We start from the raw sequence: 17,841 nt of genomic DNA, 5'->3' as shown, positions 1-17,841 counted from the left end.
CACTTCAGGGGTACCTCAAGGTTTCAATATGAGTCCTCTCCTTTTCTTTTGTATAATCACAGCTTAACATCTATCCAGCTTTCCAAGATCTACATTCATATTTTTGACATATTATTAGTTAGGGCAACTCAAATTGCTCAATTAGAGCTAAACTCAAAATAGGTATGGCACTTGACATTAATTCATTTGAAAAAGTGCTCCTTCACACAAAACCTGAAGTCGCTTAAAGCTTGTTATGGAAAAAACTAGAATAACAAAATTTTAAACATAAATATCTGCAACTTTGCTGTATTTTTTTTGTTTTATAAATAAATAATAGTTTAGATTTTACTTTACAGATAGCTTGATATGATTTGTTCTTACAACTTACTTTATGAACCACAATTATACTCTAATTAACCTATTCCAAAAACATATGAAAAGATATAAAATAAACATGTGATGTAACTCTACAAAACACAAATCCCTTTTCATTTTCAGTACTTTTATTGTACCCTATTTGTATACTGTGGTCAATGTTGAATCAACTTACTGTAAAATTTGTTCCTTAACATGTTTCTAAAACCTTTGTTAAGGTGTATAAATAGCTTCCACATCACAAAGTTAAAAGTTAAATTTTACAGAGTTGCAGAGGGTGGTCTTCCATTTGATGTGAAGGCAATTCCAGCAGAAGTATTGCTGAACACAGGTCCTCCAGGTAGGTTGGCTACAATTTTCTTCACTTATGCTTATTAGATACTTAAGCTCAACATGATCCAAATAACCATTTTAATTTTTTATCTGTTGTAGTATTCAAAGTGGACTAAGGCACCTTAAAATATTCAAGTTTAAAGTAAATATATGGTTTGTTATTTAAACGTTTAGTGATTACATTTTTTTATTCAGTTATTCCTTTAACCCTTCATTTTATGGGGATTTCCAAGAAAAGTTTTTCTCAAATAGTTATTGTGGTATAAATTGCTTTTTTTCTTTTCTTTTAAATATCAAACTTACTTCTTTTTTAAATATATACCGGGTGAGGCGGCCTACCCATTCAGTATGTATAGTGGGAGAACGGTTTGGTGTATTGTTATAAAACAAAATGTTTTCCCCATAAAATTCCCATGAGGAGTCTATTATAAATATGTTCATCATAATCTATGTTCAAGGTGTTCCAAAATCAAAAGTCCAGTATTTTAATCTACACATTTTTAAATTCAAGCATTGGGCAAAGAATTTGGGCAGAATTTACTTATCTCAATCCGTTTCAAAATGGTGGCTTTTTTATGTTGAAATTTACGGAACATTCTGTATTTTTTATCCATTGGAGTTTAGCTTATTCTGATTCTGAGTTTTTTTAAAGCAAAAAATCAGAATCAGATATTGCTGTATTCTGATATGCCACATGACTATTTGTGAGAATATTTTGGTGTTGATCCCCAACTCAAATTTAAAAAAATTTAAAATTCATATAAGTCAAAATTTTTCAATAGCAAGATACTTAATGTTGTATATCATTTTAAAGGTCTCGTTAAGATGAACAATGTGTGTATTTAAACTTTTTTGTATCTCCAATGGTTTTTAAAAATAAACAGAAATAAGTTTTTTACATCATTTTTACAAATGTTTTATAGTAATACCTTAGCCATTCATAATTTGTACTACGTTAAACATTTTTATATTATGAGAAGTGAAAACATTTTTAATAGTAATGCATTATTTAAAAAAATGGTACTATTAAGTCTAAGGTATCAGTAAAACAAAATATTCTTGTACAGGTCTAAACTCATGTTCATTCTAATGGTTTGAAAAATCTTTAAAGTAATAAAGACTGTAATTTATAAATGAACACTGACAAAATTTTAAAACAATCTTGTTCATTTCACTACATTACAGATGCTTAAACTGCAATACATTATTTTCTAAACACAGTTCTATTTTGGAACTGAAGCTATCTACAGCTCGCAACACTTCTTGGACACTTATTCAAATTTACAGCATGCCTGATGTGCTGCACCATATCTCCGACTGTTGTTGGTTGTGTAATATACACTAAATTATTCCAATCTACTCCATAGGTAGAAAAATCCAGGTATGTCAAATCAGAAGTTCTTGGAGGATAGTTAACAAGACCACCTCTTCCTATCCATCCAGGATATTGTTCATTGAGAGTTTGTCTAATGTTGTTGGCGTAATGAGATGGTGCCCCATTGTGCATGAACCTCATATTTTCTAAGTCTTCATCAGCTAAATTTATCAGTAAGTTAGGTAGGTGATTAATCAAACTGTTGTTGTAAGAGTCTGCAATGAAATGTTCTGCGAAGAAGTAGGGCCTTACAATTTTGCTACCAACAATGCCACACCATGTATTCAAAGTTCAGTACCTCTGATTATCAACCTCCTGCATCCAGTGTGGGTTCTAAAAGGCCCAATATCTCAGGTTATGGAAATTCACTTTGCTGTTGCTGCAGAAAGTTGCCTCATCACACCACAGTACATTATGCGAAAGAAGTTTTTATTTTGTTGACATATTTCTCTAGCTCACAGACAAAAAATTTATTCTATAAAGGTAGTCATCACCACACAAACGTTGTTGTAACCTGTTCTGATGCATTTTATCGTCTTTCAAAATCCTCAATACTGACCTTTGGCTCACACTAGATTCAAGAGCAACTCTCCTAGATGAGTCAGTTGGATTGAGTTGAACAGCTGCTAAAACTTCGGCTGCCCTATTACTTGTTATAGACCTAGCCAGTGTCTTTCCTTTATTTTTGTTTAGTCGCATCTGTCCTTTTTCATGCACACGACAAGCAAGTCCTTGAAAGTCCTTTCGCGATTGAAGTTCTCTGTCTGGATAGTGTTCAGCATAGAGATACGCTGAAGCTGAGTAGTTCTGAAAACATTCACCCAACACCATTAACATTGAAATGCTTCTTAATTTGTGTAAGGCATTTCAAAGAAACACTATAATTCACAATAAATTTACACAAAAAGTATGTAAAATGATTAATTAAAGGCTGTTGAAAAGCGAGGTTCTAGTAGAGAAACTAACAGAAAGTAAACCGATAATGACCTAACACAGCTGTTTGTGACCAGCTGATAGTTATCAGCTGTAATAATAAGCTTATAAATAATTCAAAAAATTAATTTACACTAATCCATGAGCCAAATATAAATGATACTGAACAGTGATAGGCTAATAAGAATAAGAATAAGAATTCGTTTATTGAAGTGAAAACTTCTTTAGGCGCGTTGAGCGTTTTGGTAGAGGGTAAAATCCTCGGTTCGCGTCACCGACATGCTAATGATACTAACCTGCATGAAAAAGTCAGTCTCGCTGTGTTTTTTAACCGTAGACTTGGCCGCGGACTACTAACCTGCATGAAAAAGTCAGTCTCGCTGTGTTAAAACTGTCCCGGCGGAGTATGAAAACAGACTGCGAAAATCAGTGACCTTTACGGCTTCCTCTCACGATTTAAAAGTGAAGCCAATGTCGTACAATTCTATAAGATGCGTCAAATTAAAGCTCTTAATATTGGCAATCTATTGGTTACATTTTTAAATATTAAAAAAAATTTCGAAATAATTTTGATTATTGTTTACATTTTACATAGCGTTTACAATGACAAGAAAAAAGTAGTAAGCGAGGATTTTTTTTATTTTTTGGTCAGACAAAATTTGTCAGCGAGAAAGTTGTGTGAAAATAGATGAATATTTTTTTTTTGTAATTTATCATTTTTTATTGGAAGTTTAGTTTAGCCTGTAGTAGCGTATGAAGTGATGAGTGAACGTTTCTGCCGGAACTGTAGTTGGCGCATTGGCTCATTGATACCGTATTAACTCAATAAATTAGTTTATTGTGCAATAAAAATACCTTTACGAAAGAACCAAGTTAATTTAACTAATTTATTAGTTTTAAAAATATTGTGGGTTTAATTGTTATTGCAATTATATACTTTATCCGTAGCAATAACTGTATTATTTACAACGGTGTTCAACTCACTATTGTTCACTCGGTGTTTACTCACTTGTATTCTATGTTTAACTAACTATTAATATTGAGCAATTACAACAAGTATAATGATTGCATTGAACTTTTTTGCATTAAAATAATATTCTTTAATACCTACAGTACTTTTTTACAATGGAGCGGCGAGTTCCTCCACATCACTGGCGTCACTATCCTCTTCACTATCACTGGTCTCAGAATCACCGATGTTTATTATAAAACTTTCACTAATACATCGACTATTTCTGACTGTATTATGTGCGCGTTGGACGCTTTTTGGATAAGTATAATTTTGTGAGTCACGTCAACAATACGTTATAGTAGCAGTACATCTGTATAATTTTTGCATATAGTTTTAATTACTCTCAACTTAATAGTTCCGTTTTCACTTCTATCGGCAGTCCCACGACTGCTACTGTTTTTTTTTAATTTTTGGTTCATTAAACTCAGATATTTCATTTTTAGTTTCATACTAGTGTTGTAAATAAAAACAAGAAATATTATCAACATTTTTATTTGCGAGCTACCCTCCGCCACCCCCCAAGTACAGGCAATACTTGAGTCCACTAAGCTATTACAGAATTTAAGAATTAGTTATAAACAGTAAATTACCAAAATTTTAGGGGGTTAGTGAAAAGTTTACACTGGGGAAAACATTGTTTGTTGTGCAAGTAATTTGTTAATGATATGAGTTCTGGTGCTTTCATTGAAGTCCGGGCCTAAGGACAGATTTAGAGGGTGTTTAAAATCTTCTTTATCAACAGACAATTTCAGCTGCATGGGTTGATGTCCCGGCTGCTCACTGACATTTAGTGTTGGTGTCAGTTAAAATCTTCTTTATCAACGGAGAATTTCAGCTGCATGGGTTGATGTCCCAGTCGCTCACTGACATTTAGTGTTGGTGTCAGTTAAAATCTTCTTTATCAACAGAGAATTTTTGCTGCATGGGTTGATGTCCCGGCTGCTCACTGACATTTAGTGTTGGTGTCAGTTAAAATCTTCTTTATCAACAGACAATTTCAGCTGCATGGGTTGATGTCCCAGTCGCTCACTGACATTTAGAGTGTTGGTGTCAGTTAAAATCTTCTTTATCAACAGACAATTTCAGCTGCATGGGTTGATGTCCCGGCTGCTCACTGACATTTAGTGTTGGTGTCAGTTAAAATCTTCTTTATCAACAGACAATTTCAGCTGCATGGGTTGATGTCCCAGTCGCTCACTGACATTTAGTGTTGGTGTCAGTTAAAATCTTCTTTATCAACAGAGAATTTTTGCTGCATGGGTTGATGTCCTGGCCGCTCACTGACATTTAAAGTGTTCGTTTCAGCTTAGCCGATTTTAGAATATTCAAAATATTGAACAAATATCTCAGACCCGGATGGAACATTTATAGGTGTAGTATATTTATTGTGGACTGTAGGTTTTTCCTCCAGTGAATGTTTTACTAATACTTCAGATTTTATGTATAGGTCACACTAACTTGGAATTTAGAATGATGTTTTGCTGAATGTGTAATAACCATAGTTACTAATTTCAACAATTACACAATAAACATATTAAATATGAATATTTTACAATGATCTCTGTGGCTGAATTTGGAAGCACATGATTCCGGTGATTTGGTGGACAAAGGCTTTGAAGAAGACAATGTTTTATTTTGATTTGTAGAATAAGTTTCTTAAATATTTCAACTGACTAAGATAAATGCCATATATAAGGCTGTAAACTCTCATAATTAATTATCGATTTTGAAATCGAAGTGATTTGTGGGGAGATCAGTGTGTAGTAAATTGCATTTAACATTACTTTAGTTATGATGCAAGTCTAACTCCAAAACTCTGTCATTATTTAACTCTATCGCAATATACATAAAGGGTGGCCACGCTTCCGGAATTCCGGTAAAGTCATGGAAATAAAGTAGGTCATGGAAAGTCATTGAAATTCAAAAGTTGGTCCTGAAAAATTTTGTGGTAGCTGTTTTAGGCTGGTTTTCCTGCTAGCAGGAGTTGCATCCAAAGTGTTTGAGTCAATGTTTACGGATAGTCAGATCGCAGGAAAAATTTCACTTGAGCATACTAAAATTGGTTATTTGGTGAACTTTAGTATTGTTGAGTATTTTCAAGACCTACTGGACAAGGAAGCCCAGGAATCATCTGCCTTTGTTTCTATATGGAACGAAAGCATGAATAAAGTTAGCCAGAACAGTAAATGGGTATTGCACTAAGGTATTGGGATCCTGTAAGTGATAAAGTGACCACAAGATATTTCACCTCTGCTTCTTTGACTAAAAGCACTGGGAGCAATTTGATTTTAAAATTCAGAAGTCAATCAAAGCACATAAATGTAGAAAAAACATTTCTCATTGTCTATTGATAGACTTAATGTAAATTTAAAGTTTGTGAAAGATCTGGAGTAGGAACTTCAGACTGAGAATAATGATGATGATCCTATATTTTTTATTTATTACCTGTGGTTTGCACATCCTCAACAATGTGTTCAAATCAGGGGCTAAGTGGGATCTAGTTAAATTTCTTAGGGCTCTCTACAATTTTTTTGAAGATGTTCCTGCCAGAAGGGAATGTTGTGTACAAGTAACAAATTCAGACATCATGCTCCCCAAATTTTGTGCCGTGAGGTGGTTGCTTAGTGGAGAGTGTGCAGCTATCAAAATGGTGCCTCTCTTGAATGAATACAAGACCCATTTGGAGAAGGACCCTGGTGTTCCCAAACCACCTGATATAAGGTTCATTGCTATAAGGTTATCGCCAGTACACTAGGTGATAAGTTATTGACTGCTAAACTAGCATTTTTCAGTTACATCTCTAATATTTTCAAGCCATTTTTGACAAAGTACCAAGCCGATGAACCATTGGTACCATTTTTGTACACCGACTTGTCAGTTCTGTTGCACGACTTATTAAGTATAGTTTTTATTTAAAAAACTGCCCTCTCTGAGGTTTCTCCTCCAATCAAAGTAGAATTAAAAAAATAAAAACACCTTGATTGAACCAAAAAATTTTGAGTTTAGTTTTGGTGTGAAAGGTGAAGTAAAAAAAGTGAAATGTGATAAGCAAGAGCTACTTAAGTTTAAGTCAGAGTGTGTTGTTTTTCTGAAAGCAATGTGCACAAAACTTCAGCTTAAATCTCCGCTGAAAAGTGACCTGTGCCTAGCTGTAACACTTTATGAGCCATCCCTTATGGATCACAAAACCGACACTGCTCTGAAGAGACTGAAAAGTGCTCTTGAAATATCACACAGGAGCAATTGGATCAAGGTAAATACATGTGACCGAATCCTGAAAGAGGTGAACTCGATGGTTAGTAGGGAACATTCAAAAACTCTTCTCAAAGCTTACGAGCATGCAGACAATTTCTGGAGGAAAAAATCTCTTGAAAAACAATGCCTCCGATAAATTTAAAGCGTCAATCAAGAAGATTTTAAGTTATGGAAATGCTTTTGTGGACCGAGGTTTCTCAATTAATAAAGAAATCTTAGATGACAACCTTCTAGAGAGGTCGTTTATTTCCCAATACCATGTCTATGAGGAGATCAAGAGAGCTGGTGGAGCAAATAATATCGACATTGATAAGAAGATAATCATGGAATGTCATCAGACCCAGAGCCGGAATACCTCGCAGACCAAAGGAAGGCAAATGTGGCAGCTGCTGGTAAGGAGGAAACCAGGAAGAGAATTCAGGCTACTATCAACAACCTTACGCAAAAAAGGGCTAAGATAGTAGTGCAAAAACAACAAGAGGCTGAAGCCCTCCGGCTAGAAATTGAAAATCTAAAAAAGCAATTAATGTTGTAGCTAATCAAGCAAGTTATGCAGAAAATGGCTGTCTTAATTTCTTATATTTTTATTTAACCGTAGACTTGGCCGCGGACTACTAACCTGCATGAAAAAGTCAGTCTCGCTGTGTTAAAACTGTCCCGGCGGAGTATGAAAACAGACTGCGAAAATCAGTGACCTTTACGGCTTCCTCTCACGATTTAAAAGTGAAGCCAATGTCGTACAATTCTGTAAGATGTGTCAAATTAAAGCTCTTAATATTGGCAATCTATTGGTTACATTTTTAAATATTAAAAAAATTTTCGAAATAATTTTGATTATTGTTTACATTTTACATAGCGTTTACAATGACAAAAAAAAAGTAGTAAGCGAGGATTTTTTTTATTTTTTGGTCAGACAAAATTTGTCAGCGAGAAAGTTGTGTGAAAATAGATGAATATTTTTTTTGTAATTTATCATTTTTTATTGGAAGTTTAGTTTAGCCTGTAGTAGCGTATGAAGTGATGAGTGAACGTTTCTGCCGGAACTGTAGTTGGCGCATTGGCTCATTGATACCGTATTAACTCAATAAATTAGTTTATTGTGCAATAAAAATACCTTTACGAAAGAACCAAGTTAATTTAACTAATTTATTAGTTTTAAAAATATTGTGGGTTTAATTGTTATTGCAATTATATACTTTATCCGTAGCAATAACTGTATTATTTACAACGGTGTTCAACTCACTGTTGTTCACTCGGTGTTTACTCACTTGTATTCTATGTTTAACTAACTATTAATATTGAGCAATTACAACAAGTATAATGATTGCATTGAACTTTTTTGCATTAAAATAATATTCTTTAATACCTACAGTACTTTTTTACAATGGAGCGGCGAGTTCCTCCACATCACTGGCGTCACTATCCTCTTCACTATCGCTGGTCTCAGAATCACCGATGTTTATTATAAAACTTTCACTAATACATCGACTATTTCTGACTGTATTATGTGCGCGTTGGACGCTTTTTGGATAAGTATAATTTTGTGAGTCACGTCAACAATACGTTATAGTAGCAGTACATCTGTAATTGTAAATGTGACGCGTTGTACATTAAGTATTAGAGTGTAGAATACATAAGTAAAGTTAAATTGACCACGTGGGAAGTTCAACTTAAAAACATAAAAAATTTCATATAATTTTTGCATATAGTTTTAATTACTCTCAATTTAATAGTTCCGTTTTCACTTCTATCGGCAGTCCCACGACTGCTACTTTTTTTATTGTCATAGAGCTTACACGAGCATCGACACAAGTCATGTATATAATATAAAAATTAGCATAAGTCTAAACAAGGAAAATTTTGTACCCAAAACATGAAGTTGCCAAAACAGTCACGCCACAATGTAAATTATTTTAAAATATAAATAAATAAATAACAAATTAAAACAGGTATGTAACAAATAACAACAACAAGTAAAACACAGCCTCAGAAATTACAACAACAGAATTATATAACATTGATAAATTTTCTAATATAGTTTGTATAAATAAAAAACCATGACATTAACATTTAAAATCTAATCATTAAACTAAATAAGTTATGTCTAGAAACTAACAGTTCCACAGTCAAAAAATTCTTTCAATGAATAAAATGGATTGACTAAAAGCCAGGAATACAATTTTTGTTTAAATTCATTAAAACTATATTTCAAGATAAGTGGTCTTAAAAAGTTGTATACTTTCAAAGCAATAACTGTGTGACTATTATTAGTTTTGTTTAGTCTATAAAATTCTATGGATACATTTTCTTTATTTCTGGTGTTATACATATGTCTGTCACTGTATGTCTTCAGAGGTTCAGGATGTTTGAGTATGTAGAGTACAATATCAAATATATATAAGTTAAATATTGTTTGAATTTTATTTGCAATAAAAATTGGTTTACAGTGAGCTAATGGTTCACAACGTGCAATAATTCTAATGGCTTTTTTTGTATAGTAAAAATTTCTGATATCCTACTGCAGTTTCCCCATAGAACAAGGCCATATCTGAGCACTGATTGAAAGAAAGCAAAATATGCAGTTCTGAGGTAATCAGTGTGCACACAACACGTGAGACGTCCTAAGAGGTAAACAATCCTGGAGAGCTTAGCTGATAGGTGATCAATGTGGGGTCCCCATGTTAAACGATCATCCACACAAACACCCAACAACTTTACATTATCCAACAATTTAATATCAGAATAAATATTGTAATTTACTTGTCTGAGGCTAAAAACTATATGCTGTGTCTTGTTTTCATTCAACAAAATTTCCATTGGAGTTAAACCACAATGATGCTTGTTGAATGGATTCCATTGAAATTTGTTTCAATTCATTCAGATCATTACTACTACTTAAAATGGTTGTGTCGTCTGCATATAATATAGTTTTTGAATTGACTGAGAAAGGTAAGTCATTGATAGCTACCAAAAACAAAAGTGGTCCGAGAACAGAGCCTTGAGGAACTCTATACTCAACCAAGAGCTCTCCTGACCACATTCCCTCGGCAAATACCTTCTGTCTACGATTATTTAAGTATGATTCAAAAAAACTAACAACATTCTCACTTAATCCATAATATTTTAATTTCATAAGGATGTCATTGTGATTTACACAATCAAACGCCCTGCTCAAGTCACAGAGAGTGGCCTGAGCAAAGTCTTTGTTTTCAAAAGCATTTAGCACAAATTTAACAAGGCTGTCTATTGCATCAAAGGTGCTTTTTCCTGACCTAAAGCCAAATTGTGACATACTCAAGAAGCCATTACTTTCCAAAAAAATGCTAATTTGATCGTATACCAAAATTTCAAATAATTTTGACAGTATTGGTATAACAGATACTGGGCGGTAACTATTTGGCTCGTTCTTGGGCCCCTTCTTATAAATAGGACAAATACGAGCTATTTTAAGTTTATTTGGGAAAACTCCCTCAAGTAGGCAGAGGTTCAAACAGTATGAAAAAGGTTTGGCTAAAGTTGTTATCACCTGTTTTATAAGAAAATTTGACATATCATATATATCACAGCTATTGGAGTTACTCAGACGCTTGGCAGCATTTATTATGTCATTGGGAGATATATGTTTCCAAGTAAATGAGAAAGATGGAATGAAATGTTTCCGAACAAGATCTTGAGTGCTCGGAGCATGTTTTGACATATTTATTTTTTGTTTAATATTTTTCACGGAATTTATAAAGAAATCATTAAAGTCATCAGGAGGTATACCATTTGTTACTTTACTACCATTTTCTATGTTATTATTTATTATTCTCCATGCTGCCTTACACTTATTATTACTGGACTCTATAAGTTCAGAATTGTATGACATATTAGCATCTACTATTGCTTGTCTAGAATAGAATAGAATAGAATAGAATAATGTTTATTGTCATTTTACAAAATGCATTGACAAAGTCATAAATACACCTAAGTGGCATAGTCAAAAGAGATATTACTCTAATATATAAAAATATAAAAATACTGTACATATATTTTAGGTTTGATGTTAAATAAAACATAATTCCAGTATACAGATGAAAGCTTTAAACCACTAGATTAACAAATTGGAATATGCAATTAGACAATCTAGAAATATATATCATTAATACTAAAAAACTCTGAAAGTTCATAAAATGGGTTCTGTATTAACCAGTTATATAGCTTAGTTTTAAAAATATTTACAGAATACTTATTAACTAGACCTATTAATTTGTTGTAAATCTTTTGGGAAATTAAAATATGACTTTGTTGGGTTTTGCTTAGCCTACAATATTCTCTTTGTAAGGTCTTAATATGTTGCTGAAGCTCATTGCTGGTAGAATCTCCATTCAGTGACTTTAAAAAGAAAAGTCTATCCCTCATGGAAGACAATTCATTGTTGAACCACTTATTTTTTATTTGTGCATAATTTTTTCTAAACTTAACTATTTTAATTTTTTGTAGAAATTTGATATTATTAACTACTAAAATAGAAAATATTACTTCAAATACTAACTCTGCATTGTATTTACCTGAAATACAATGAGAGATCAGGTTCAGCCAATCATATGAAGCTAATCTAATGGCTAATTCATTGATTGCAGTTTTTGGAAAAGAGACTGTTTTATAGTTGGAGTCAAATTTAACAGCTAAAGTGTCCTCATATTTGTCATAAATTTTATTTGTCAGATTAATTAAAATTGCATCATGGTCTGAGAAAATAAAAGGAACTACATTACATGACAAAACATATTTTCTATGACAGTTAACAAAAACATTATCTAAGCAGTTATGACCTCGTGTAGAGTTGTTGTTCAAGTGATAAAAATTATGTTGTCGAAGGATGTTGAGCATACTTTTGACAGATTTTTTATTTCTATTTACATCAAAATTAATATTTATGTCCCCACCGACTATGACAGTATAGTTTGGCCACTTAGATGTATAAGAAAGCAAATTTTCCAGGGTTTCAAGAAAAATATTGTAATCGCCTGCTGTGGAGTGGTATAAAGATATTATTAAAACTTTTAATCCATCTACAAAAACTGCACAACATTCAAAATGAAATTCTATGCAGAAACCATTCACATCACATGGTCTTGACTGAACTTGATCATTTACAAAGATCAGGCAACCACCTCTACTATGAAAATTCTGACAATAGGCTGAGATGCAACTAAACCCACTTGGGAAAGATGATGGTAATTCAGTAGGGTTAAGCCAATGCTCTGATAAACAAATGAAAATTAAATTTGAAACATTAGTTAAAGAGGTCTCTAACAGTAATGTTTTGTTTCTGAGCCCTTGAACATTCAAAAACATACCAAAATAATTGTTAATATGGTTATTATGATTCTTATTTGCTTCATATGATAGACTATTGCTATTGACTAAGGCTTTGTTACATGGTGTTTGTTTTTCCTTAAAAAAATAACTATTTTCAGCCTGAGGCTCTCTTGTAACATGATTGCACTCATTCACTAATTTTTGCATCAAAATAATTTTGTTAGTGTTTGGTGTATTAAAGCCCTGTACCGGTGAAGAAATACTATTATTCACAAGAGTTGAGGACAGCAGAGATAATACATTGAGAGAGTTACCTCAGCTGTACATAACTTAACATTTTAATATTTAGGCCTTGTTGTGGAGAGCCAGCATATTTTAAAGTAAAGTTTAGATGCTAAGATTTTCATATTGAAATCAGAGAAACAAAAACACCATTTCCCAAATTTTGTTATCTGGAGTAAGTGGACCCCACTTTTCTTCTAATGGGCTGCCTATTTCCGAGTACTTAGCTTTAAGAACATATTCATATTGCACACCCCAGAAGTATGAAATGGAAGTCTTAGCTATTTCAGGATGCCACAAAACGCTGAAACAGGTCTTCCAGAGGAAACCCACCATTATTGTTTAAGGTGCTAAAGATTGCATAATAATCCCTAACACTTGATCGTAGAATTGCAAGTATTCTACAATTTTTCTCGCTTACTGCATAACCGACATATTGGATAAAGAGTACTTAGGCTACACTAAAAAGATGTATTATTAGATAGCACAAGCACAAGTTCTTTCATTTCTCATGATCCCCACCTGACCCGAAATCCAACAAATAGTAACTTTGTTGATCATATCGAGAGGAGAAGCAATCTTGTAACAATCCCAGAGAAGTTTGGGGTTAGGCACACCAGAGTCCAAAGCCTTCAAAGCTGTCTTTGAGACAGACATAAGGAAAAAAATGTGAAGATTGAGTCCATGTGTTCAAGTAATAATCGTGTTGGGATTATTATTAATTTTATTAAAAGTTAATGAAGGACCAGCTGCTTTGGGAGGTGGGACAGCAAGAGATTATTTTATCACTCACCAGTTGTAGAAACCAGATTGGGAAGATAAATGTCCTCAGGTTCCAGAAGGTGATGAGACACACATCAAGATGCACTCCCCAGCTCAGAGCACAGGGAGAGGGGATAAATATAACCTGATTCAGCAACACTTGCTTTGTTCACTAAGTTTGTCTTATTATTTTAGTAAGTCCATCTTTACCAAATTACTACCAGTGTTAAGTGTATAATCCCTGGATAAATTTTATATTCTTAAAAAATTGTGTACAATTTAGAATTTTTTCAATAAATAGTGAAATTCCATTCACATTTGTCAAATTAAAAATCTACATTAGCACGAGATACTAAACTTAATTTTTTACTTTAACTAAATGATGTTTATAGCATTTCAGTAATTTTTTGTTTAAAGTTTGTTATTGACAATGGAAGGTTTGAAAGGATAACAGGATTTTTGACATTTGCCATCATTACATGTTATAAAAGGTATAACACGTTTTGAGGATTATAATCTATTCTCGTTGTCAGGTGTGGGAGGTATTAATACATACAAAAATAAAGAACAGAAAGATGTTTGGACTTGCATCCTGTGCAGTGACAACACCTGGACTGAAGTCTAATCAGCTTTTGGGTACATTTGAACCCTTTTCTTTGGCTTCTTTATTTCTTTCTGTTCTTTATTTTTGTATTTATTAATACCTTTCCCACCTGATGAAGAGGATATATTCCAATCCTCGAAACATTGTGTTATACCTTTTATAACCTGTAACAATGGCAAATGTCCGAAATCCTGTTATCCTTTAATTTTAGTCATGTTTAGGAAAGATAATAATTTATTATCAGATTAGTTTTCTGTATATATTTCTTGGAAAGTGTTTCACAAAACCCAAGAGAAAGAAATACTATAGGCTGTGTTAAATTGTATATTTGTGTGTTTCAGTTAATACAAAAGTACGCTTAGAAGGATGGCAACTGACTCTGCAACAGATGAAGGCTCTCAACATCAAGAAGATGCTCGTTTTCTTTCGGACTTGGCTAAGCAGTTTGATATTTGTAAGTTTATTCTGTGAACTGACAGGTATTGTCATAAACAACATTTTGTTCCTGTGGGTTGTTGGAAAGTATGTTGAATGGTTTTTTCTTGAAAATGTTGGCACTAATGGAAATGCCACAATATGAATTTGCACAATATTAAAAATAATTATTACATGTGTTCTACTAAAAGCAATATTGTGAACCAACAACAATAAATATTCAACACATACTGCATTTTACCATAGAAATATACAGTACTGTCTCAAAGTGTATTCTTTAAGTGAACTACATTTGACACTATTAATCAAATTGTCAAAGGATCTTTGATCTTGATTTGTTATAGGGAATTTCAAAGTATATTTATATTGGGGGTTTCCTGAAGGGTATGAACTAGATACTTTTTGAACCGAATCTTTAAATGTTATTCACTAGACCATTTGTAACATTGTAGCTTTTAAATCTCTCACTAAGCAAGATGTATTTCTATAATTTAAGTGTTTGAAAACCAAGTTTTCAAGATGTGTTTAAAGTACAAAATGTCCTGGTAATGAACCATTTTTTTACTACTTTATCTGAAATACATTTATTTTAATCTTTGAATGAATCTTCAAAACTCAGTCCATTTAACTTGTTCTGGGGAAATCTAATCATCAACACGTTTTATTGTATAAAATACTAGTGTACCTTTACAGTGTTAAAGTGTTTGTTTGGCATTGTGGGAAACATTTATTAAGTGTGATGTAAGCAAGATGTTGGCAATCAAGGGGTTGCATAATGAAGAAAATAAAAAAAATAAATAAAACATGACACAGACAGTACATAAAAAGCATTTGTTGTAACCTGACACAATCAAGATCCAACATACCTGTTATCAAAATGTATAATTTAATATAGTGTAACAAGGCTGCATCCAGTCTATCCATAGCTTTTCTTTAAACTATATAAATGTGGTATTTCAGTAGCTTCAATTTGAAAGTTCATTGTCCTATAAAACTCTATGTTGAAATGTATCTTGTGTGTTACAGGGTTTGATACCACTGTTGTCCTTGATGCTTGTGCTGGGTGGAGGACTGTGGGTGGAAGACGACAGGACTGATGGTAGCTTTGAGATGAACCTTGGGTTTGTACGGGGAGACAGTGGTGCCAATCACCTTCACCCACAACAAGATCACGGAGGAGACAGTCAGAGTGTATAATGACCTTGTCAACAACCAGGGGAGCAGCACTGATGAGTTTTCTGGCAATATTAACCAAGGTGTCCAGAATGGTTTAATTTCCATAACAAAACAACATTCTTAGTTTATTTACCACTTTCATGTGTAAAATATTCAAGTTTTCTTAAATTTCCCTTATTTCTATTATTTACTCCTGTTCATGGTTTTAATGCAATGTCATCTTAATCATTATAACAGCTACCTGAATCGCTATAGTCTTTTTACACACGCATTATGTGTTGGAATTACAAAAAAAATTAGGCTTGGAAGGATGTACAACATTAGAATCATGTTAAAATACAATCCCAGGCAAAGCTTTGGGAACAAAAAAACTATAAATAGCATTAAACTGACCCCAGCTTGAGATGAGAAATGTATTGAACAATGTAAATCTATATTGAAAAGGTCTTTAACACATTCGTGAAGATGTTTACCCCATCGGGTACACATGATCTTTTACAATTGCCGTTGTGTACCCAATCTGCTACACGCTGTGCTTTCTTAAAGCATGTTGTGCGCCCAATGGGGTACACATTGCTATGTATTTCCCTATTGTGTTTTTATTGTTTGCCTGTCTTGTTGGTTTGTTTAATGTGGTTTTGCACTTTAATGAGTATCTTAGACTATCATGTTTCCCGCCAGGCGCATGGTTAACCCCTACATGTTGTGTTAAATTTTTACTGTAGTATCAGGCTGTTTTAGAGTGTTAAACATGGCTTTTTTTCTTGATTACAAAAATTCCAAATTAATAGAAATATATATATATTGAAGTGGGCAAATAAAATAAAAGGTTAATTGTTTTTACTATGTATGATTTAATAATATTAAAATCGCAGGTGCAGACAAATGGCAATTAAGATATAATGTCATACTTCTGATCTTAAAAATGGTCTGTCTTATAATAAATAGCTAAAATCCATATATTTTGTGCACTTGTTCTATTACAATTTTTGTTTTTCATGCCATAAATTGTTGCAATGGAGTACCGAAAGAACTGACTGAATGGACATAGTTATTACACAGACAGAGACAATGACTGTCTTTTTACTGTTTTATCCTAAAATCAATAGTGTTCATCCTTGGACGAAAAGGAACCCATATACCAAGTTTTAAGTCCCTGGGATTTTTATATCAAAAGTACAGACCAACAGACTACCATTTGACCCCACATTAATACACTTCTTTCTTGGATTAAAAAAAACCTATGTCTAAAGTTTCTAGAATCTTTCTATCATGAGTTATCAACATTGGCAGATAGGCAGACAATGGCTCGATTTTAAGAAGGCCCAGTCAGGTTCTTAATAAACAACATTCGTTGTGTTTACAATAAACAAAATTATTGCAATACAAGTTTCTTTTATTTGTAAATTCAATATTCGTTTTAGATTTGTTTTGAACCAAATACAGCTAAACACACTCCTATATTTTATAGGTTTGATTGCCAGGCTAGAAGAGGACAAGTCATATTACCGGAAGGCTGTGGTGGCAGCAGAGTTCAATCGTAGCTATGTCACAGCACTGTACAATGCCGTGGCCATTCACTCTGCCCCAATATCCTTGAATCTCATCACCAACACAATCCTCAAGGCTTTCAATCCCTCAAGCTCAATTAATGTAGTCAACCATCCCTTCATTGGGAATCAGTTTTCAGATAAGGTACAGTAGCCTAATGTAACAATAAGACTTTCATATTTAAGACTGAATCATTGACTAGATTATGTAAACCAATGTAAAAGAGGTAAACATTAATAATAATGTATTTCCATATCCAATGAGTGTTATATGTATATATCCACTTCAGTCAAATAGAAGTTGGATTTGCTTTAGATGTTTACTGAACAGTTATAGAGTTAAGAAGTGTGTTAAAACTGAAGACCCTATCAAATGTGCATTACACAGTGTGATCTGTTTTATGGTTGCACAAGAAACCATACAATGTAAGTGTTATAAATGAGACTTTAAAACGTTTATAAC

At 33.0% G+C, this 17,841-nt stretch overlaps 1 protein-coding gene across 1 annotated transcript in view; it reads left to right on the top strand.

The window, feature by feature from the left end:
* LOC124355899 (ATP-binding cassette sub-family A member 2-like) overlaps window positions 1-17,841 on the top strand; it is a 93,181-nt gene that overhangs the window by 52,796 nt on the left and 22,544 nt on the right. Inside the window, 4 exon segments of the mRNA XM_046807053.1 lie at window positions 624-697; window positions 14,559-14,671; window positions 15,679-15,847; window positions 17,300-17,523. Of these exon segments, the coding sequence (XP_046663009.1) occupies window positions 624-697; window positions 14,559-14,671; window positions 15,679-15,847; window positions 17,300-17,523 (580 nt within the window).

The sequence above is a fragment of the Homalodisca vitripennis genome, chromosome 2, assembly GCF_021130785.1.
Source record: "Homalodisca vitripennis isolate AUS2020 chromosome 2, UT_GWSS_2.1, whole genome shotgun sequence".
In the NCBI taxonomy this organism is placed as follows: domain Eukaryota; kingdom Metazoa; phylum Arthropoda; class Insecta; order Hemiptera; family Cicadellidae; genus Homalodisca; species Homalodisca vitripennis.
The sequence above is the reverse complement of the archived record's forward strand: the minus strand, read 5'-3'. Positions and strand labels throughout refer to the sequence as shown.